Consider the following 23,738-nt stretch of genomic DNA (forward strand, 5'->3'; position numbering starts at 1 on the left):
CCATCAGGCACTTGGGTGTAGCACTGTGATCCTGAGACCTAGCACCTGTTTGTATCTGCTCCAGCCTTGGTTTTTGATCCTGACTCTTAGATACGTATCCCTCTGTTCTGCCTCCTGTCCCAGCTTGTCCCTGCTGCCAAACAGCCAGCCTAATTCTGCTCCAGCCTGTTTGACACCTTCATCTTGCAGGATGGATCTCATAACCCTCAGCTGAGTCTGCCCTTTGCCAGCATTGACTGCTTGAATTCTGACTTTAACTTGCATTAGCTCTTCATCAGCCTAATCTGCTGTAGTATAAGGGCAGACTGAGAGCCTGAACTCCTATTCCTCCGTGGAAACTCACTAAAAATAATGTGACTGCAAAGAGAGCTGCAGTAAAAGCTCCTGGTGCAAAATTTGAGACTTAATACTTTTGAGACCTAAGGAACTTACTCAGTTCCATCTCTTTCAGTCAAAGGGCGCTGAAAAAAGATCTGACTCTTGTGAAAATAAGACACTTAATCTGACCTGAGTTCTCCTTGATAAACAGAAAAATAGCAAAAACATGTTTGCCAAAAATGCTTCTTAGGGCTTTCGCAGACTTAACTGGGCTCTGAATCATGATAGTCACTACACATTTTCTTAATCTACTGCACTTAAAAGTCCCCAGGTAGGCTGTTGCTAGCAGCAAAGTGATCTGTCTGCTCTGATCTTCCGTTTCTCTGCACTCTGAAACCTTGGTATAAGGAAATGTAAGACTATGAAAAGCCAATGGATTCTGAAACAATCAGGTATTGAGAATGAGTTAACATCGGTTCTGTCTTCCAATGCCTTCTGTTTAGGTCTTTCACACATTTCAAAATCCAAATTTTCATGCAAGTAGACAAGAAAGAACTGATTTTTAAGCTACTATCAATAGGATACTGCTGTCTCAATGAACGGGAATGTTTAGACTATATCCACAATGTGTTTTTGCAAATATTGTTTAAAAAGGCAAAGAAAGACTCTGAAAACCTTTATTTGATTGTTTTTTAGGATTAAATTGCAACATGACAACTTGCCTTAAACTGACTCAGTGGCAGCCTATAGTTGTCCACCCCCAGATCAGATCAAGCAGGGAGCTAGCTCTCAATTACATTTTGTGCTTTGGTCCGCCATTCATTACAAGGAGGAAGCAATCTGTTACAGTCTATTCAGCACAGGATTACTTTTCCTTCCTAGCTGGTCCAGATTTGCTGGCCAACAAGACTGGATATCCTGCTCCCACCACTCATGCTGTGCACATTAGTGTATGCGACGAAGAGTAAAAACCTCTGTGGAGTCACTGTGAGAGCTGTGATGCTATTCAGTGGAACAGAAAAATGTGAGACTGTCTTGCAAAAACCTGTAACTGTCATTTTTTAAAGGACACAGTTGCTTTTACTTTGTGATAGTCTCCTATTTCGGTCTATTAGTCAGAAACGTATACCCTGATATATACATATATGTGATCAAGCCCTAGATGTGCTGGCAGATTAGATTGCAGTGCTAGGGTCGTGAATGAAAAGAGGGAACACAATTTGACAGCCTATTTTAAAACCAAATAACTGATTATTTTATTGGTACTACTTAAACATTTGTACTATAAGTAGAGAAAGTTGAAGCTGAGCATCAGCTCAGCTATGACATGGTGTGTTACATATCTTTATAAAAAAGCCTCATAATTGTATCCTCACAATATCTGAAAAAATGTTGATTTCAAAGAAAAAGTTTTTAAAAATCTGCTATTTAATGCTTTTAAAGCTTTTAAGTCCATGCATTTCTAAAAAAATATACATTTTTAAAATACACTAAAAGAACACAAACTGCAGGTTATCCCTCTTTTTGAGGTAAAAGTGAGTCTTTCTTTAGGATTAGTGGATTTTATCATTAAGAGCTAGGAACTGATAAATAGTGGTGAAAATGGCTAGGAATATGCAAGAAAAATATGTTTTCTAATAATTTATTCAATGATTTGTGCCAATATTCCTCAAACCATATTCAAACAACTGTCAGACTAGCTGAATACCTAAATCTTCAGTAAAAAAATAGTAAATTATTTGATTAAAAATGTCAGAATTAGTTCTACAATGTTTTTAGCAAATGACATTAGTCCACCTGTCTTGTAAAGTAAGAGGACCAGAGCTTCTTCCATATCTTCTGGGAACAAAAACTGGCTAATTCTGTAAATGTTTGTACAGATTTGATTGTATTCCTTTGAGTCTAAACTGCATATTAATTTATGAATATTGTCATTCCTCTTGTAGGAGAGGCTTGAAACACTGTTAAAAAAGCTAAATAATTCCATTAAAAATATGAGGCAAGAGCTTTAAGGCAAACATCAATTCTTGTGTGTTAATGTCAGCATTTTTGTGTATATCACTAGGCATACGTAAAAATACATATGAACTCCTAGGATCTACTGATCCACTTGGCTTACAGATGCATCAAAGTAGGCACAGATACTCTGTTGATAGTACAGAATGGATATGATCTGTTTATTTGTTGATGCCAAATAATTAGCAACCTGCCATTTTGGAAACATTAATATCAAGAAGAATAACTCTAATGTTCTGTGAGCTTATTAACATAACTCCTTACAGTATTTACATGACCCTCTTAAGGTTCATACTACCATCTTGCATGATGGAGAGGCAGCACATATTTTTGTCAGCATTTCTTACTGGCAGTCTTCCTACAGGACCCTGGAGAGACATTCTACAAGAGCAGAAGTGTGCAAGTGAGGAGAGACTGAGGGAAGGAGTGTTTCTTTTGCTGTTTTCTACCCACCTTTATTGAGTAAAGTTCGTATGAGTAATAGGATCCAGAGGAACTAGATGGGTGTAAGGTAGTGTAAACTGTGAAGAGAAACGTTGATTTTCTGGTAGTCCACTGTGGTCTGCAAGAGCTGAAGGGACTTGCAGGTTGACCTGGATCCTGTTTTTCATTCCTCCTCCTCTCAGCAAAAGTGTGAAACCTTTTGAACAGAACTTTGAGTCTGTCTTTTACTCTTTATTTTCTGCTATAAGTTATTCCTCATATAAAGGTGATAGAATGCAGAGTATTTCTCTTTCAATGAGCTAGATAGCTAAAGATGTGAGTTAAATCAAGGGTCTAGCTTATCTCTATCAGCCAAAAACAATCCAAGCCAAAGGAGCTGATGACAAATATGTGAGAAATCAAACATATTTGATGATAAGGAAATAATGCCAGAAACCTTGCATTGACTGGGTTCATCCTTATTCATGAACAGAGATGAGTCACAATCAGGCACTCGTTTGAACTTAGTTCAGCTTTTTCATTCTGTTGCCCACCTCTATTTCTGTCATATGGAATAATGATTTTCTAGCAGAAAACAAGGAGGCAAGTTGGAATTCAGTTTTTGTGTAGTAGGCTGTTTTGAGGGTTTTTTGGTGGTTTTTTGTTGTTGTTTAAAGATGCATATGCTCAGCAAAGAAAACTTCAGCTCCAATAGTTGAGGTTCCTCTAAGTAGCTGAAAACAGCATTTTAATGAAAAAGCATTGACCAATTTTCATGGGAAGGACTGGTGACAACGCTTCTATTGCCCATTCATGTAAAAACATGGTTGAAGAAAGAGTCATTGAACATATTAGCAGCAGTCTCAATGTTGAGTGAGGTGCTTCAAATAAGCCATCTGATGTATACTTTGAAAAAATAATGCTATGATTGAAACACTTGCAAACCCACCCATCTTTTATGGTTGGACTTACTCAATAAGGCAATACTGTTCTCTCCAGAATGGCTCATCCTGGCAAGCAAAGTCTGATTCAGATTCTTCACCTTTCTTTTAATGAATTAAAATAGTGAGCTTTTCCCAAGTCACTGTTGGTGTATATATTTTCATAGTTAGGCTGTGACAGATGTGGTACTGGAAAGAAAATAGAATCCCAGAATCCATATATCTATAAATATTTGCCAAACCTATGTTTTCTACAGATAGGTCCTGTATGAAAAAATACATTAAAATTAGCACCTCTGAAAGCTCTGATGTAAATTAACTTTTACAATGAAAGTCAGTTTTCCTCCCCTGGCTTAACAGATGATGCTAATAATAAATCTGTTTTCTGAGTGAAAGACTTGGTGCAACAGAGGCCAGAAACTGAAAGGCCAAGTTTTGGATGGTACTTATGGCAGCAGAAGAGTTTTGAAAATCTGGTCTTCAGAGCTGAAGGACTACCAAAAGCTGGAGACCTTAGTCTGTTGCTCGGGCTCACTACTAAATAGGGGTTGCAGAATCACACTGCCTCTTGAGTTGCCTCAGTGTGAAAACATCTACACTCCCTTTTTCCTCTCTAAAGGGACATTGGCTAGTTGCTGAGCTTCAGTAGAAGCATAAGTCTAGCTCTAATTCCCTTTGTGTCACCATTTTAGGTGATCTGTAGTCAGTCACACCTGGGTAGAATGGAAAAAATCAAGGCTGGGATTCAATTTGAGTCCTCTATAAATGGGTTTTTAAGAAACAATCAAATTACTCCTGTCTGCTTCAGGCACATTTACCTAATTTTTTCTTATTGTGTAAGAGAAATGGCCAATTTTTCTGTCAAAAACTAAAAAATAGTATCAGATGAAGAGATGTTATCCTTTTTAGATTCCAACATAACTGATTTTCAATGATGTGCTCCTAAAATTGCACGGCTATTGGTAATTAACACTATTGCAAGTATAATTTCAAACCACCTAGCAAAATTCATGGGGGTTACATTTTAGGACGGCTCACTTCAATCTTACAACAGAAAACTCTGGAACCAATTATTTTTCTTGCTTGATTTATCACAGTTCATGGTCATACATCAATCAGAAAAAAAAATACTTGTTTAATAACATGAAGATACACAGCCGATGGGGCTTTTTCATGGGTAAGCATGTAAAACGTTTTATTTCATAAAGGACAGTGCTAGCTGGAAATAAGATTTACAGGAAGGAAAGGAGAAGAAAGAGCTATAGTACTGCAAATAAACAGTGCATTTTCAAATACAGCTTGAATCATAAAATAAAAAAGGTGAGGAGATTTCTCTTTCTAAGACAGGAAAACAATTTGACCTTTATGAAAGATATTCACACTACATATTGCTCAGGCCCTTTGATGCTTTCTTGATAAAATCAAAAGCTGTTTAGAGCAAATTAGAGTTAGCTTGATCTTGAAGCAATTGAAAAAATGAGAACAGTTTGCAGCAGTGATAAAACAGACTTTTGCTCTCCCAAGCAAGGCCACAGTTGTTTGAACTACGGTCTTTATTCTTTCCTCTCTTTCTTCTGACCCAGTATTATTTCTTCTCAGTCTTATATTTTTGCATTACACTTTAACAGAAAAGCTTCGCTGAATGGAACAGGACTTGTTTGGGACTACAGCTTTGTATGTATTTCTAAAGGGATTTGTAGGCAATCTTTATGAGTGCTGCTATATTTTTAGTAGTCCTCTCACTTGCCTATTAAATACAAGGCTGAACAATAGTAATTACTGCACAAATACCAAGGTCCCAAAGTAGCACCATTCACTTCAGTGAAGAGCTGCTGTGAAAGCACATTTGAAAAATAACCCATGGTGACAAGAGACGGGGAGGAAGGGAAAGAAACTGCAGTTCAGAGGGCTTTTTCTGAGGGAGCATAATTCATTCACGTGTATACAAGATCGTTTTGCCCGTTGTTTGCATTTTCACGACAATAAAATAGGCCCATGCAAGTGCCTTGTGGGCAGAAAGTGAGTTCTTTAATGGAAAGGTTTATATGACTGAAGTTAAGAAAAGCTGTGAAATAGAGTATCGCTGGGAGGCTGGAAATGAGCTGCATCAGCTAGGAGGGGATCAGCTGTACAAGGGGTAGAAGGCAGAAAATTAACTGTGGGATCAGATTTAGAGAGTAGAAGGGGGCAACAAAAGACCTGCAAGGTGTAGCAGGAGAGATGTCAAGGAGTGCCAGTGAAGTAACTCTTCTGAACTGGAAATTTTAGGGCCATCTTCCATCAATGTCCCTATGCCAGCACAATGACAGTGAGGGACCCCCAAGGTGTGTGCTGGTTTAACTTCTATTTTGTTTGCAAATTCAGTATTGCTTTGGTGAAGTGTTGTAGTGGCATAATGTTTTTACTATTTGCAAGCCCTAATTGTACACTGCAATGGAAAACTCCATTTTTTTCAGGTTATGTTTCTGCTCTTTCAGGAGTGTTGCAAACTAAGAACTGTTCATTTTATTAAGCTTTTCCCTTTTTTAGAAAGAAAGTTTTCTTGAGAAAGTGTCACTTTTTTAAGGATTATTTTGCTTTTGCCAAAAAATATATTTTTCTTATCCCTTTAAGTTTTTCTACATTCGTGGAGCTCTTTTCCCTTTAGGTTAAATAAGGAATTAGTGAAGGAAGTAAGGAAAGAGAAAAAGGCATATGTTTCCTTTTGTCCCAAAATCTTAAGAAGACAGAAAATAGGACATTCAACACTGTTTTCACTCTATCTAATATTTCACATTTTGTCTTTCTTTCATATATTATGTACTCCAGATCTCAAACAAACTTTTGTGTACATGCTAATACATGCTAATTCTGTTTTAAGACGGGTCCACTGCTTGATTCAGTACACCATGTCATCATTGAACTCTGGCATTAGGGGAAAACAAAAAAAAAGGGTCAGTGCTTTGCTCACATTTCCTTTTAAACAGGACAGCTTTGTAGATCTGCCTCAGCCCATGTTTAACCAGTGAAAATTCATCACAAAAAAACCCCCAACAAACTAAACAACCCAAAAAACCTCCAGGCTTGTCAGAAAGGCTGTCTGCAAATGCTGTATGGGAACCCTATTTATAACTAGATTTGTGCCATTGAGGTTGAAGACTCCATTCTCTTCCCTGGTGAGGTGTGGGTGTGCTAACCAAGCAGCTGAACTGGGTGAATGATACTCTGCTATTACAGGCACTTGGAAGAGATTTCAAGATTTCTAATGCACAAAAATAAAGCTGATGAGACCATCATGACAGAAACACTTAATATTCTTCTTAACACAAGCAGGAAATGAGACCAAATTTCAGATGCATTTCTTGAATTACTGTGGTTTTCTAAGTGCCCTTCGAATGTGTTGCACGTAAACAAACCTATCCTCTGGGTTGGATAACTGGACTGACCCATGCATTCTTGATCCTTCAAACCCAATGCTTTACTTGCCAATATCAAATTCAATTCTAAAGCCTCAGAAAAGTTAAGGATTTCAACACATCTTCTGCGTTTTTTGACCAAAATGTAAAACGTGGTCTGACTTGTTTATGATTAGAAACACGCTTAGAAAAAACACACAACTTTAATTGAGGGTAAATTTATAACTCTAGTATGGGCCTGCCCAGTTGCAGTATGTACAAGCTTTACCACAGGACATTTTATCAGAGTTTGTGCTAAGCAGAGAGCACCTTAACAGAAAGTTCAGTTTACAGAAAGTATGTTTATTTCAAGTATTTCATGCAGGTAGATGTTTTCAACTCGAGCTGGCAAAAACACTACATAAAATGTGCAACAATGCAACTACCTTTTCTAAACAAAACAAGGTTGTTCTGTTTGCTTGTCAAGTCAGCTTTAGCAGTTCTTAGAAATGTCATTTATTAAATGTCAAGCTAATTACTTGTAATATCAACCCTGAAAAGCAAACCTTTGTGGGTGCACTTTCAGAAGCCTTATTCTTCTCTGTTCACAGTCTGTCTGGTACATTTCTAGTAAACTAATTGTCATTTTTCCAAAGATACTAAACTATTTGCTAAATATGCACTTTTTTTTTAGAAAATAGAAGAATGTTTCATAATACTTTAATGAAAGGAAATGCAGAATGTATTTTTATTTTAAGTAACCAGGTTTTTAAAATGTGGCTGTGATACACAACAAATGAATTCTAGAAAATATCTCATGTTTGGCAGGGACCAGTTCCACTTCTGCGGGATAGCGGGGACTGGTTTTGTTCTTGCTGCTGAACCTGACACCAAAAGTACAATTAGTGATGATTCAATAGCTATTTCTATACCATGAATCATTGCATCTTACACTGGCCACTTGGCACTGGAAGTGTGCTACCAGCAGTAACTGCACTATTAGGAAGAGTAACAGACCTCCTTTTGTTGAGAAGAAGAGGTTAGTAGAAAGAAAACACGTCTCAGTGTCACAAGTGCTTTGTCTGCAACAACCTGTAAATCAGTGACAATGAAATGAAAGTTGTAAATCAGTAGAAATAAAATAAATGTACTGAGAATTTCTATACTGTTTAGATTACAAAAACAGAATTCTTGCATTTGAAAACTCGTAACAAGCTCTGAAGTAGCTTAAGGATATATATCTGCAAGGGAAAATAAAGATGAACACTGTCATGGTGTGTTAGTTAAAACTGGTTTACATAGGTAACCATAAAGTAAAATTGCAGCAGTCCAAAGGAGCTAGCATATCATGAAAGTTGAGAATAGAAGTGACAAAGCTTGAAGCTTGGAGATGAAAGAGCTTGGGAATAGAAACAGTAATTTTTGCATTGGTAGTGCTGTACCTACATGTGGGCACAGGTATCTCCCGTCCTGGGAAGTTTGCATTCTGCATATCAACAAAGGCAAGTTAAATGAATGCATTCACAAAATAGACCAAAACTGAAGCTAAAAGGTCTGACTTTAGTAATGTTTTGGCATGCCAAAATGCATGCCAAAATGAGCACTGGATATTTTAGGAAAACCCATCAGGTTTTAATTGTTCTATTGATTCATGTGGGAGTTAAGGTCTTAGATTTGCTCAAAATTCCATTACACAGGTTTGTACAATTTTTAAGTTTGCCCACAAAAAATCACATGTCAAGGCAAAAAGTTAATCAGCATATATTTTGAGATGAAGTTTTGAAAACAAAAATAGTTTGTAACAGAGAAATTTATTAGCATGATATCTTGTCTTTAAATGTTACAAGTTTCTAATGAGATCTTGAATGTTTTTATATCTTACATTACCAGAGAATTGGAAAGACATCATAACATTATGTTTATTCTGGAATATTTAAATACTTCCTTGCTGCACTGAAGTTGTGCTTTTAATTCTTATATATGTATATAATCTCTTACTATACATACGCATAAATATACATAAAACATTTGCATACATTTATATAAAGTTGCATAAAAATATTCTAATTCTATTACAGCCTCAGCCACTGGAGACATACAGAAAATACTTATTTCTTGTTATGCAACTTTATTTAAAATAAATATAATGGAAGTTGCAATGTAGCAGGGAGTGCAATCTCCTGTTTTGGTGCTGAGATGAGCCACAATCTTATTTATGCTATCCTGGCAGTGTAAAAGATGTCAAAGTGGATATAAACTTCAACCTCATGCATTCTGTGACTGCTTTATATTTCTAGATCCTGGCCACTATTTTCCTGTTCACTGTTTTAAAGCAGTCATAGACTGACTTTATAGATAAAATTGAAATGCTTTGAATTAATTCTCTAACACGAAGTTATTAAACTAGCCCCCCCTTTAAATTATACATATAAACTGTGAGCTCCTAATTCTATATTCTAGCTAATAATTGCTTGTAAGTACTGTAGATTAAAAATGAGTGTCCTATTTAAAAAGGCATTAGCTAGCTGTGAATTTTCATCAACTTCCTCCTCTTCCCTCCACGAGCTCATTTTTGGAGTGAAATGGTAACTGGGAAAAAGAGTGTTTTTATGAGAAACTTGGTTTAAACTCTGGCTTTTCTCACCTATTTAGTGGATCACATAGATAAACCTTTCACAGGATTCCTGCAACAGCTTTTGACTTTAAAAAGAGTCCATGAAGGTTAAAAGCACTCCTGGTTGACCTTACAGAAATGTTCTCTATGGAAAAGGGCTAAATAAAAATGCCTGACATCAAAATGAAGCACAATAAGAATTCAGAAGAGAAGTTTATTTGGGACCTGATAAAGTTCAATAAGTATCAGAGAACTTGGGAAGGTATAAAGAATATTAATCTGTTTATTTCTTTTTTAAACTGAATTTTGACTCACTGGTCCCTGGAATTGCAAAGGGATGTAAACTCATTGGTTTTTCCTCACCAATCTTCCTTTGATATTGCTGATATTTATTAAGTTCTCAGGCTCCAAGGGAAATGGTGGTGTGCATAACGGAAAAGCAAATTACCAAGCTGTGGGAAGAAACGATTGAAGCAGAGAGCCCCAATGTGTTGTGATCTCTGAACGTCTCTGCATTAAGATGTTTGACTGTGATCAGTACATGACTTCTTTATCTTTCATACCTAGGTGCCTCAGACATTTTTCAAATATAATTTCAATATAGACAACAATAGACAACATTCTGCAATATTTCCTAAATGATCAAGGTTTTTAGAAGTGATTCAAATAACAACTTTGCAGTGGATTCCCTGAGTTAGGTGTTCACAGACAGAGTTAGAACCTGTAAAATCCATCCCACTAAACAGAAACACGCTTAACCGAATAAATAAAAGGTGCAAAAGAAAGAGATGTCTTTAAATCCTGTTCTTTCCTGCATGTAGAGGCTTAACTCAACATCATTTAGCTGCATGTTTCCTAATGCTATGCTGTGCCTGCTCTATCAAATATAGAGCAGCATTTGCTGTGTTTTTTTAACATATAGTCTACGAGGTCATCCAGTGCTAAGTAACTTAGTAGTTAGGAAGCTCATCTCTCCTGGTAGCAGTCATGAGACTACCATCCATGTTGGTTTTGGATAGAAGGCTAAGCTCTCATGTTCTATTAAATGTAAGTGTTGTGACCAGTAGAATAAAAGAAAGCACATTATGTTGTTAAGTGTTAATATGGCAAATGCAGAAAGAATAATAAAATTTCTTCATAAATTACTGATGCAGCCTCATCTGAAATACAGTGTGCAGTCCTGGTCACAGCATTCCAAAAAGCACGTGGCAGAAACAGAATGGTCCTTTTACAGTCCAAAATTTACCTGGAAAAAATCTTCAGAAAAGTGGACTTTACTATAAAAAAAAAGGACATTTAAACATGTATATATGTCTCAGGAATGCTGAATAGTAAAGAAAAGATGCATCAGAAAATTCCGTCTTCATGCGCTCCCTTGTTTCTAACAGAAAAACAAGGGATGTTTAAAAGAGAAAATAAACCCCCATACTTCCAACAAAACTGCAATTACTTTTTGCAATTACTGATGTAAAAATGTCAAGAAGAGTTAGAGTCATTATTAATTATAACACTAAAATGTTCTAGTGACATTAAACATCATGACTGAAGACCAGGCAATCCAGAGGGGAGAAGGAGTTCTGTTGATTTGAGATTCCTCTATGTGGTTTGCAATTAAAATTTTCTCAGAAGTGTTTAGTGTGTGCTATTTTTGGAGAATGAGTCCTGGACAAGAAGGACTGTTGACCTCTTTCAGTAAGGCAGCTTCTATTGTTGTGTATATAATAGGCAAAACTGGCACAATTAAGTTTTTCATTTCATTAGCCAAATTTGATGCCATTTTTCTGAAATGGTCACATCTACTGCAAGAGATATCAAACTCCTTTGATCTCCCTGGTGTTGCAGTACACTCACTGAAGTCAAGGTTATATTTTCTTTTCAAAATCTAGAGCAGAAAATTATTTCTCCCCTCAGCATCAAAACTACTGTGTTATGGATTAAGCATGTTACCATTTAAAATTCATGTTATTATATATAGAACAAAACAATTACTGCTATCTGATGGAATAACTGCTTGCAGTCATTCATTTGTACAAAAACATTAGATGATCTAATTGTTTTTGAGAACTTTATAGTTAAGTACTTTATCTTACAATGTAAGCTGGCAATTCATGATTTTAAGTAATGCATGCATTTTCATTAAATAAGATGGTATAGGAGCCAGGAATTCAATGCAGTTGAAGTTGCTAGGGAAGGTTTTTCTTAGAAAATATTGTATTTTATCATTCAGAGTATTTTAAAGCTAGAGTATATTATCACATTAGAGCAAGAACTAAGTTGTGACTTGGCACAAGGCACTCATACTGACTGTGGCGGAGCTGCAGTTTCATAAGAAATTAGACTGGCTCTTTAAAATACCTTCAAAAGCAGCCTCGTTCCCAGTTTTAGCCCTGATCTGAAAAGAGATGTACTAGTTAGGTAATTTTCAGGAGATGAAAGAACAGTAAGTCTTGCAGCCAACATGCTTGAAGAGAAGAACAGGAAAGTATGCTAATTCGATCCATGGTAAGGTGGATGGAAGAATGCAGAGCTGCTTTTATGCCTTTCTGTGAAGGATATCTGGATAAAAATTAGGCTTTCTCCTTTGAAAATACTTATGGGATTGCATTAAAATCTATGCAATGAGATGCAGACTTTGAGATTTTACTAGTTTTGTTGTCAACGATCTAGACCATAGGCTTGAGAATATTTGAAGTGATTTATGGAAACTCCTGACTGACTCGGTAGGAAGCAGATGTCAGCTCCACTTCCAGGAACTGAAACTACTAATTCAATAACTTGAATACAAATAAATAATGTGATTTGGATAAATGACACATTTTTCAAAACCACACCGTTCTTCCCAACAGGCAAAGTATACCAGGACTGGAGAGGTGTGATGGCACCGAATCCTCTGAAGGAGTACAGCCAAGCGAGGCAAAAAAACATGAAGGGCAAGGAGGTATGTAAAATGGCAGAACATTGATCTGTACATTAGAAATTCTTGTGTTTTAGTGATGAATTTTACTTTCTACATTAGTGATCTCTAATATAAACAATGCTATTATCAAAACAGGGGAACAAAATTTATAGTTGGAGCAGTAGCCAAGATTTGGGGTCCAGAAAATTCTCAGCTTACATTATTATGAATACTGTGAGTCCATTACTATGGACAAAGCAGTGCTTCAGTATTGGTGCACTACCATGAGTAAAACTTCCATGAGTGTAAGTCTGTTGCATAGGTACATGCATATGACATGTTCCACAGAGACCACCATATAAAGAATGGATCCCTGTTTTAAACTAAACCAAACCGTATATCTAGATTTCTGGAGTACACAGACTTTTAAAAATTGATAGTCACTGTGTGTTAGATAATGTCAAAATTGAAATAACTTTATCTACATATATACACCCTTTCTTTATGGAGAGGGACGGGTAGACTGATATATGATTTCCAGTATATGAATCTTCATGGCTATCTCATTGTTTAACCAACTTGATTTTTACAACATGCTATCAGAAATGTAAACATTTTTTTCCAGTGGGCTTATAAAACTGAAATTGTTTGACCTAGCCTCATGTAATGTAAGGCAGACACTGGATAATTTAAATTACCATACCTTTATAGTAATTTTAGCAAATATTTTATGAAAAATACTGAACACTGCAAAGATTAGATTCTCAAATTCATATAGTTAAAGTGAGGTAAAGCTCAGAAAGCAATAGAAATGTTTAACAAAACTTTACACATTTTATACACAAGATTTAGAAACTATATGGTTTTGAGGTACAAAGATTAAATCTTAAAAGTAATTTAAGGCAGCAAGCAGCTGTTGAAGGTAACTTCCCTACTTAAAGTTTTCTGTTTGACCTTAGAAGTGAATAGGTCATAATATTTAATAAAATAATTTTAAACACATTTTAGCCTGTTGGAAAACACTTGTGAAGACTGAAAGGCTTGCAAGAAACAAAAGTGGAAGCTTTCTTTTTTCTTTAAATATTTCTTTTGTTCTTAAAAAGGAGTGTCTGTGTTAATAAAGCAGAATATAAAAAAAGAGAGAAAGTTTGATAGCTTAAATTGAGTTGGACAGGATTCTGGAGAGTGACAGCTGAAATTCTAGCACCTCTTCAATTGAGAGATGTTATCCCTAAAAGCATCTTATAATGATAGTTACTTTTAAATGAGTCATCCTCAGATAGATAGAGTCAGATAATTGTTCTCCATATTCTCTGGAAAACACTATGAACCTAGCCTTTGTATAAACAAGAACTTTTCTTTCTGTACTGTAATTCAGTTCTCTTTGTAAATTGTCCTAACAGTCAGTTAATTCACAGAGAGTGACTTTGGACCGATAAGGGTATTTTTCACCTAATGAATTCAGGACCTTGGTGTAGGCACTGTGCCATTTAGATATTTATTAAGCATTAGTTTTCACCTAGTTAATTTTTGGGGTTTTTTGGTCCCACTACTTCCATGGAAAAACAGCTCATCTCCTTTGGTGGTCAGAAACCTTCAGTTTTCATTCTAAATTTAGGCAACTCCAGTTTGTACTTACTCTTTATTTTGTCAACACTGGCATTTGGTTTTATAACTCTTCTCCCTCCTCAACTTTTTACACCCACTCCTGCCTGAATCAATTGTGTCCACTATCAGCTTTTGCCTCTCTGGGCTGAAAAAGGTGAAACTGCTTCTTTTTTCCTCTCATATGAGACACTCTTCATTGCCCTAATTGTCCTAACAGCCATTTCCTGCACTTTAGTCAGTCAGAATTCACCTCGCTGGAATGTTGAGTGACCACAGTGATACAGAATATATGAACTCACAGAGTAGCATTAAGCTTTTCCTCATCTGATATTTCTAGGATCAAATTTACTTCTACTCAGCTATAGCTTATTGTCATGCTGAAAATTGATGAGACATCCAGGTCTTCCTCCTCCACCATTATCTCTAAGTAAAAAACTTGTATAGAATTTCTTCTCATTAATCAATTTAGAAACTTGCACTTTTACTGTTCACTCTGTTTCTATAACTCCAGTCTACAATATCATCTAGTTGTTCTTTTCCTATATGACACTTTGATCTTCCAGGTTTTTTAGTGCTGTATTCCAACTGCATGTCATTTCACTGGTACTCTCTTACTCTATGCTGAATACTAATAGAAGTATTATTATGTTCACTAGTGACACAGATTCTGGGGGAAATCCACCAGTAACGTCCTGCTAACCCATATTCTCTTGTTTAGATCAGTGCACCACTGGCTCTCCTTTACTCAGCTCCTTATCCAACTTACAAACAATGAGAAACCACAGCTAGGAACTAAATTGGAGTTAGAACTGGTCTAACGTAAAAAATTGCATGGCTAAAATTAATTTTTTATTGTATTTGAAAAAAATAAGTTTGAAAAGGTAAATAACTGTGCATACTAAACAACTCGTGGTTGTATTTTGAGATTTACTTGTTCTCCATCTTAAACTTTGTATTTTACAAGTGGCCTCAGAAATTATCTGCAAATTGGTGATTCATATTGTTATTTCTGGTTTGAAAACTTTACTAGAAAGTGTGATTGTTTAAAGATCTCTTGGAGGACATTCATCAGTAAAGAAACTGAGTCTAAAATTTAGTTTACAGTATGGAATAGACTTACTGAAGATAAGATTGTTTTGGTAGTATTTCATTAAATGTTTTGTTAAACAGCACCGATCAGTCAAAATGATTCAAGATTAGAGGGACAGGGATGGTGGCAGGGTGTCTCCAGAGGTAGTTCAGTGACACTATTGTATTCCTAAGTCTGTTGTCAATATTAATGGCGTGCCCAAAGATGTCATCTTTAGTCTCTGCGACAAGTTTAGACTGACAGTGACTAAAAGCAAAATGTAACATTCAACCTTAAGAGTATTCTCACAATTGGAATGTCCTAGGAATTTATGTTAAGATCATTTAAGCTGCAATAAACGTGTTAACTGAAGAATCCTGGAGATGTATGAAATGACAGTGAAGTAACCCTTGCTAGCTGATGATGTGCAAACATCTCTGAGGAAGCCTTCCCAAGGAAGACTGCCAAGTCCACAGACTACACTCACATTTAAAAAATAGTATGGAAAAAAATAGAAAAAAGAGAAATAAAAATCAAATGGAATGGGATGTCCTTGTCCAGCTTTAGATCAAGAATAACATTCAGAAGAAATAGTATTGCTGAATGCAGTAAATTTTCAGCTTTGACAGGATGGAAGAATCTTGGGGAATCTAGATAAAACAGGTCCTCTTGCTTAGAGAGGCATCTGATCATTAAGTCTAAATTAAAATTGCATTTTATATTTATTTGTAGCGTGTTTTTTCTAATCTTTCATCAAAATGCCTGACTTTATCTTTCATTAAGTAAAGACTTTCCTGATTATTAAATTTGCTTGGTGTTAAGGATGAGATAATCATGGAATGCTAGTTCCATGGAAGGAGTGAAAGGAAGGACTGTGTCATGAGCACACATTGCTGAGGAACTATGTCCTGGGGTGAGTTTATAGAATTTAGGGAGTGAGAGTATCTCCTGCTACACTGCAAACACTTGCGTTAGGAACAGGTGCTGACTTTACTGTGTAGTGCTTATTGAAAAGTGTTTTTTCCAGTAAGGATAAGCCAGCATTTCCTCTACAAGGAGCAAATGACTGAAAAATATATGCTGACTTTAGGTAAATCCTGAAGCTCTACAGCTGAAATGTTTTCCCCCCAGAAATGAGTTTCAATGACATTTTTGTCAAGAAGAATTTCTCAGACCTAGAATATCTGCTGTGGTGAGGAAAGGAGAAAACCAGAAATTCTAACCTTCTCATGAAACCAAGCATGCAGAGGGGGTTTTGGGTAGGATGTGAAAAAGTGAAGCTGAAATCACTTTGCTGATTCTTTCAGGGCATTTTATTCAATATGAGTTTCCAGCATCACAAGTAAATGCCTTAGCCACCGTGTAGAAGCTCTTGATTTTGTTCTGCAACAAACCGAAACTGAACTTCAGAATCTTGAAATGTCATGTGAAGTTATAAGTGAGACATTATCCAAAGAGAAGACAGTACTATCTTTGTACAGATAAACATAGCTAAACTACCTCTTGAAAGAGGTTTTGATGATAGGCCTGTATTGCCAATGCAGTTACGTTGTGTTCACGGCTGAATCTGGGGCACATCCTTTCAATTATTTTCAACATCAATTCAGCTTTCTATTTGCAACACCTATGTTCCTGGTAGGTAAATTACCATGTAAACTTATGTCCTTGCTTCATGGCATTTTTATTTGATTAAAGCCAACTGCAATGCCTAATCTACCGAGAAAAGCTAACCTGGATTAAAGTGCAGACAAGTGGGGAAGAAGAAGTAGTAAACATGTCATGCACAAAGACATCTTTGTTACTGAATGTTTCATGTGAAATAAAATCACTTTGCAGGGTATATCCATGTCTGATTGCATTCTCTTTAAGAGAAAAAGCAACAGGGATCACGGTAGCTTATGAATCTGGATAGAACAGTGAGTGTGCTCAGAATGTGCCTATAGCTTTGCTTACATACACTAGGGGTATTGTTTCAGAATGGCTTTCATGTATTCTCTGAAAAATTAACAGAAACAAAAAAGTGAGAGTGGTTCATGAAACTTTAAAATATGCCTAATAAAATCTTTCCCCAAAAGACACATGAGGAAGAACAGGTTATAGACAAGGTGTTACGTTACCAGAATGCCATTATTTTGAATTATTGATTTATTTTCTTTGGGATGAGATAGGATATAGCTGTGGTGTTTTAAGAGCTGAGATAGCTTGGTTTGCTTGCAATTTGCACTTTAGTAGGGTTTTGCACTTGACCTAAAATAGGAGACAGTTATTTAAATCGAAAGCTCTTTCAAAGCTAGCTGTGAATTACCCATTTCTGCATTATGATTCAAGGCTGATAAAGAGTTCTACTGTTTATCATGCAAAGTGGTTCCATGGTTCAAATTCGCCAGTTTAGACAGAATACCATAATAATCTGAATTGAACAAAATATGAAACATCCTTTTCCACTCTATCATCTCTGATTCACAATAGAATGATCAGCTTCTATTCTTCCCATGGATGAATGATGCCAGTTTCAATGTTCCAGCATGCAACTGCAGGTGTTTTTCCTGTGCTACCTTGTAGGCTTGGCAGAAGCTCTTTGTAGATGGTCCAAACCAATCTCTTTAATGCACTTTACATTCATTCTTAAGATTAACCTTTACCACACTGTCTGTTCTAAAGTAATAACCATTAAGCTCCTGATGTACTGTGACAACTCTGTATCATGCCTCTCATGTTTTCTTGTGTTACTTCACTGTTTTCTTGTGTTACTTCATCTGTCTGTATTCCTCTGTTGTCTCTTGATTTTTACTGCAATTGTGAATTATCTGAGAGAGTAATTGTACTATACTTATTGTATTTAAGCAGTGTCCAGCATTATGGGACCAAGACTAAGGTCTTGAGTTTCTATGGCATAGTACCACTAACTATAATAGCTGAACTGAATTTTTTCTCTGACTGCAACCGAGTCACCTCTTCCAGACTTTCATATGACACTCAATCCAGTTTCTTCTGGGCTGCAGTGAACTGTGGTTTTATTACAAAGTTCCTTTTTTTTTTTTTTTTTTTTTAAACTTTGGGACAGAAGTCTTAACAGTCATGAGTCATCAGAGTCCTGCATTTCAGCTTCTCCATAATTTCAGAAATGCTGGAAATATTACTATCAAAAATTGCTGGAAATTTTTAAATAATATTTTGAGTATTTTTTTGTTCTTTTTGTAGATTAACGTAATTATTATATCCATATATATCCCGTCCTTGTAAGAAAATCTAAGGTATTCACAAATAGATCTTGGGCCCTGTACAAAGGAGGAAGCAGACTACCAGAGCTAGAATGGAATAAATTCATTTGCTACCCCTGATTCTGGAGTAGCTTTCCATGCAGACATTATTCTTAAATAAAAGTTACTTTTATTCCAGAATAATTATTCTGCTCACAAAGCAGCACCGGCTCTGAGACAAAGCTGAGACTTCTAACACTTTGTAAGTTTATCTCAGAATTCCTGCTGTGCAGATGGCACAGTGGGCTGGGGAGCAGCAGGACTAGGAAGCAATAGAGGAGTTGGCAGGTTGGCGAAGAAGATAACAGGTGGCTTGTGAAGTGGAAGCAAGGTCTTTATTGCAGGCCACCCTTGTCTCAGGCAGAATAAAACTTTGAATTCAAAGGAGGGAGGAAGCCTCACATGAAAGCGTATGCAACCTACTGGACCACATACTGGAGACTTGAAAGGTAGTTTGGGAAATAAAGGAAAAGAATTGTGAACTTTTGGATGGCCTTAGGTAAAAATTGGAAATCTAGAGGGAGGAATGGCTGTTTGAAGGGTTGCTACACACTGAGATGGTGGACCAGCACAAACAGAAGGCTGTGGAAGAAAAATACTATATGAGGTCTTCAGATGATAGTTTCGGTGTTGGTTTTTTTTTTTTTTTTCTCTCAGCAACCTTATCAGAGTACAGATTGCTGTAACAGCCAATTAAATTCCTTTTGCAAGTGGGAGGCAGAAGACTGAACTCAATTGGCAAGTGGCTTATCATAGTGTGAAGTGGGAACAGCTCATTCAGAATCAAACACATGCTTCACTGCACTGTTTTATATGGCAGATTCTGAGAAGATAAAGCCATTTGACTCCTTTGTTATAGCAGTGTATCAAATAGCCTGGAGAGTGCAAATTGTAAAGAACCTTTGCATGTATTTCTCACCTCCCACTTCCCAGGGGTTGATGATACGATTTTCCTTATTGTTAAAAGGGAAGACACTTCAAGCTATGTCATCAACTTACTTTAAGAAAGTACGGTAAAATATACACCTTACTTAAGAAAGAATACTTAAGAAAGTAAGGTGAAAAAATAGTTTTCTCTCAGCTGTATTAAGCCTTATGTGTAGCAGTCTACTGATCAAAGGTTTATCTTCTCAAAATGTTCATTTTTGAAATGAACATTCTAGTTCAGGGAGGAACAACTCCAGGACTCAAATCCCTAGATCAAAACCAGAAGAAAAGACCAGTATAAAAGCCAACCAAAACTGGACATGACTACCTAGCAGTGACACAGAACTTAATAAATAAATGACCAAAGAACTATACACCTATAAAATGAGGTACTAAATAACACTATTCCTGGGCATGGGCATGCATTTTATCTCTCCCACCAGATAACAGTTAATTACACTGGTGGCTGATGAGCCCAAAATATACAAGGGTGTGCAGAGCCAGGTCTTCTATTTGCAATAGCAATTGCTTGAAGAGCATTAGCAGCCTCCTAAGAAGACTATTTTTCTCTAACAGTTGGATAACTCATACCTCACTGCTTGAAATCTGCAATACAAGTCAGTGCACTGACTTGCAGTCTTTAAAACCTGCATTCTTTGATTAAAAAAATGATAATCAGTGTCTCGCATTCAGGCTCTGTGGGTAGACTTGCTAAATAAAATGCTTGAAACAGTGGTTTAGTTGTACTTAATGCATTGCCAACATTAATCTAGCATGTACCACATCTGATTTTTCAAACAAAACCATGTTTTGTTATTTGTTCATCAAAACATTCTGGTAATTGAAAAAGTAATGAAAATGTTTGGTGGAAGGAATCACTCTGTACACATACACCTGAACGAGCTCTGAATTTGGCATTTTCACACAGGCAGAAACTTGGAATAATTGTGGTTAGTTGTCTGAAATTGCTAACCAGAGGGAGTACAAAACACAGTAGGAGGCTGGATATGGAAAGGCAAAGAACTTAGGGCTGAACAGAAAACATCACCATGTCTGTGTACCTCAAGGCAGGCAGAAGAGCGGAGAGAGGCTACAGTCAGGAGTTAGTGACACAAGCCAAGCACATCAGGTCAGAAGAAGAATCAGTGGAAGTGTTGGGAGAATAGCATGGCTGGGAGCTGGGCTGAAGTATCAGGAAGCCCATAGAGCACAGTAGGGTCTAAGGTGGTAGAAAACAGGCAAGGCTAGTGTACAGTTGAATATGAGACTCTAGTTTGAGTAAATGAGGCTAGGGAGCAGGATCTGAAGCAGAGGTAGCCAAAAAATACATGGAAATGTCGCAACCAATAGGATCCACATTTTCATGAGGTGGATAGGAGCAAATCACCTGTCAGGCATGCAGTCTTTCCTTCAGCTGTCTGATGAGTCACTTTAAGTCACCTTCAGATGAGTCTCTTTAACCAAGTAATGAGCGATAAGACAAGAGGTAATGTCCTCAAGTTGCACCAGGAAAGGTTTAGACTAGATATTAGGAAGTATTTCTTTACAGAACGGGTTGTTAGGTGTTGGAATGGGCTGCCCAGGGAGGTGGTGGAGTCCCCATCCCTCGAGGTGTTTAAGAGTAGGGTTGACATAGCGCTTAGGGATATGGTGTAGTTGGGAACTGTCAGTGCTAGGTTAACGGTTGGACTAGATGATCTTCAAGGTCCTTCCCAACCTAGATGATTCTGTGATTCGGTGAATACACCAGGTCCTTAACTGGTAGGAAGACTCCTGAGACCAGTTGTATTGCTGATAATCTAATTGGAATTTACTAAGAATATCAAACTACCTGTATAGCTGTCTGCTGATCAAGTTCTTACTACATCCATAGTCCACCCATGTCTTAAATATCACATGCCAATCATACTCTCCTAAAAAGAAGAGGAATCTAGAAGATTGTGTATGAGAATGCCAGAGGTGTGGAATAGTTTCTGTCATAAAACAGACTAAATGAGCTGGGAATCAACAGGTGGGAAAATGTTTCATGCTGTATTTGCTGAGAGTGTATATCATATACCATTTTACCATCCATTGATTCAGTATCATAAAGTCTAGGCAACAGAGGTAATAGATCAGGAATGAAATCTTGAAAGTATGGGAAAGGCTAATAAAGAATAATATATATTTTATTCTAGCTCAAGAACTAGAGGGGCCTGATGAAATCATCAGGTAGCAAATTTAGTGCAAAAATACAAAAATCTTTTTCATATAATGCATAATTGAATTGTGGATCTGGCAGCCACAGGTGTTGTTTCTGAAAATAGAAAAGGGATCAAAAATGGATTAGACAATTTGATGTCTGATTGGTTATTCAGTGGCTATTAAACATGCGGGTATAGATGCTGCCTCTAGCTCAGTCACCAAACTGCTGATAATCAGAAGTCTATAATGGGGACGAATAACCCTTGAAAGTGCCATGTTTCTTATGCGTGCCATACTCCTTTGTTGGCCATTGTTAGGAAGAGCATATAGGGATGGGTGGTATTTTGATGTGACGTCAGATTTCTTTAACACTCTTTGTTTATCGCTGTGTTTCAGGAACATGGGAATTAAAATGGCAAGGACATCTGAGGGGGTTATACTTACATGCTTCAGTTATATACTGGGTTGTTCCTTTTTTCTTCTTTTCTTTTCTCTGAGTCTTTTACAGATGATGTAACCTTTTTAAGAGGTACCCAGATCAGAAACGTATCACAACAAAAGCCAAACACCGTGGTCTATACAAGTGATAGCAAATGTTTGTAGGTTTTGTGTTTTCATAAATCATTAAATGAAAACACTGTTAGAATTATAAGGTAACAGGACAGAGAGTAGTCATTGAGGAGATGGAAAAGGGAAAGTAGTATTTCCCCTTTTTGAACATGTTCATCTGAGCTTAAAGCAAAGTATTGCTAGGTTCATCCCTAACATTTGCTGTGTGTGATTAGGTTGGGTTTATTTCTTTGAACTTTTTAGTTTTGCTCAGTAAAGCTGTAAGTCCTGTCTAAATTTAGAACCTTTTAAAGTATATGTACAGTTCTTGAAATATATAGCAGTTGTGAGCTGTCTTAGATGTTACCTATCTAATTCACTAGGTCTTTCTTCTTCTGCCTTTCCAGATTAAGGTAGACTTCCAAGCCAACAAAAAGAAGAGTGCTGCATCAAGTGTTAAGTCAGAAAGGAGGAATATAAGGTGCTTTTTTCCTATTCATCTTTTGTAAAAATGACAACAGATGAAACTGATGTACTTATTTTCAAAGTTATTTCTCAGAGTTTTTTTGAAATTAAATTGAAAACTGATAAAGGCATTAGAAAATATGAATAGGTCTTAGTCATCCATTTACACTATATCCAAGTAGAATCCATAGATTCTCAATGTCATTAAGTTGCAAAACCTCAGAATGGTGATTCTGGGTTCTTCTGTGTGAACGGGGTCTGTTTATCTGATGTGTATATTAACTTCCCATTAACATCATTGCAGCCTCAGGAAATCAGGCAAATTTTAGTATCAGGCCCTGAGACCAACTAAATTGAGCCCACTGAGGCTGAAAGTGGTGTCTTCAACTGGAAGTGAAAGCTGTTGTTGTGCATGACCTTAAGGCTTGTCTTTATGCCTCCATGTTGTTTTACTGTCATATTTTGTCTTCTGTGTACATCCTGGCTGAATCATTTGGGATGTATCTTTGAGTTTAAGCAATGTTTCATCACCTTCTTAATTTATGTCTGCATGAATTGTAATTAGCTGGTCATCAAAATTCTACTCAGCCATACATTGATTATGTACATGCATATCTTCAGATTTTATTTGTAAAGTGATAATTTCTGGATTGAGAACACACTGACACTTATGAGTAATCATTGGGCTCCAGTTCAGCACTCCATCTGTATTCAACAAAACACTTAAGCATACGCTTAATTTTAACTTTAGCTCAGGTAAGCATGCAATTGCCTTCATCCAAATTCAGCATAGCATTTTAAGTATGTGCCTAACTTTAAGCATATCCTTAAATCCTACTAAAGCTGAAATCAAACACATCCTTAAGTGTCTTCATAAATATGGATAACTACCGAATGAGGTTTGATGAAATGAACTCTGTTGGCCATTAAATAACAAGAAATACCTGTCCATGATTTCCTTAATATCCTACAGGCAGGGAAAATATAACAGAGAAATAAAACAATTTATTTGTGTTTTGAAATTCTAAAAGCTAAGCTGTGTACTGTTGAAGATAAAGTATTTTATAAACTGTGGGGGTCTTTCTATCCCTTAA

At 36.6% G+C, this 23,738-nt stretch overlaps 1 protein-coding gene across 1 annotated transcript in view; it reads left to right on the plus strand.

Annotated features, from left to right (window-relative positions):
* Positions 1–23,738, plus strand: part of IQCM (IQ motif containing M) — a 112,866-nt gene that overhangs the window by 14,168 nt on the left and 74,960 nt on the right. The window contains 2 exon segments of the mRNA XM_074821287.1: positions 12,533–12,624; positions 22,587–22,660. Of these exon segments, the coding sequence (XP_074677388.1) occupies positions 12,533–12,624; positions 22,587–22,660 (166 nt within the window).

Source organism: Strix aluco, chromosome 4 (assembly GCF_031877795.1).
Source record: "Strix aluco isolate bStrAlu1 chromosome 4, bStrAlu1.hap1, whole genome shotgun sequence".
In the NCBI taxonomy this organism is placed as follows: Eukaryota; Metazoa; Chordata; class Aves; order Strigiformes; family Strigidae; genus Strix; species Strix aluco.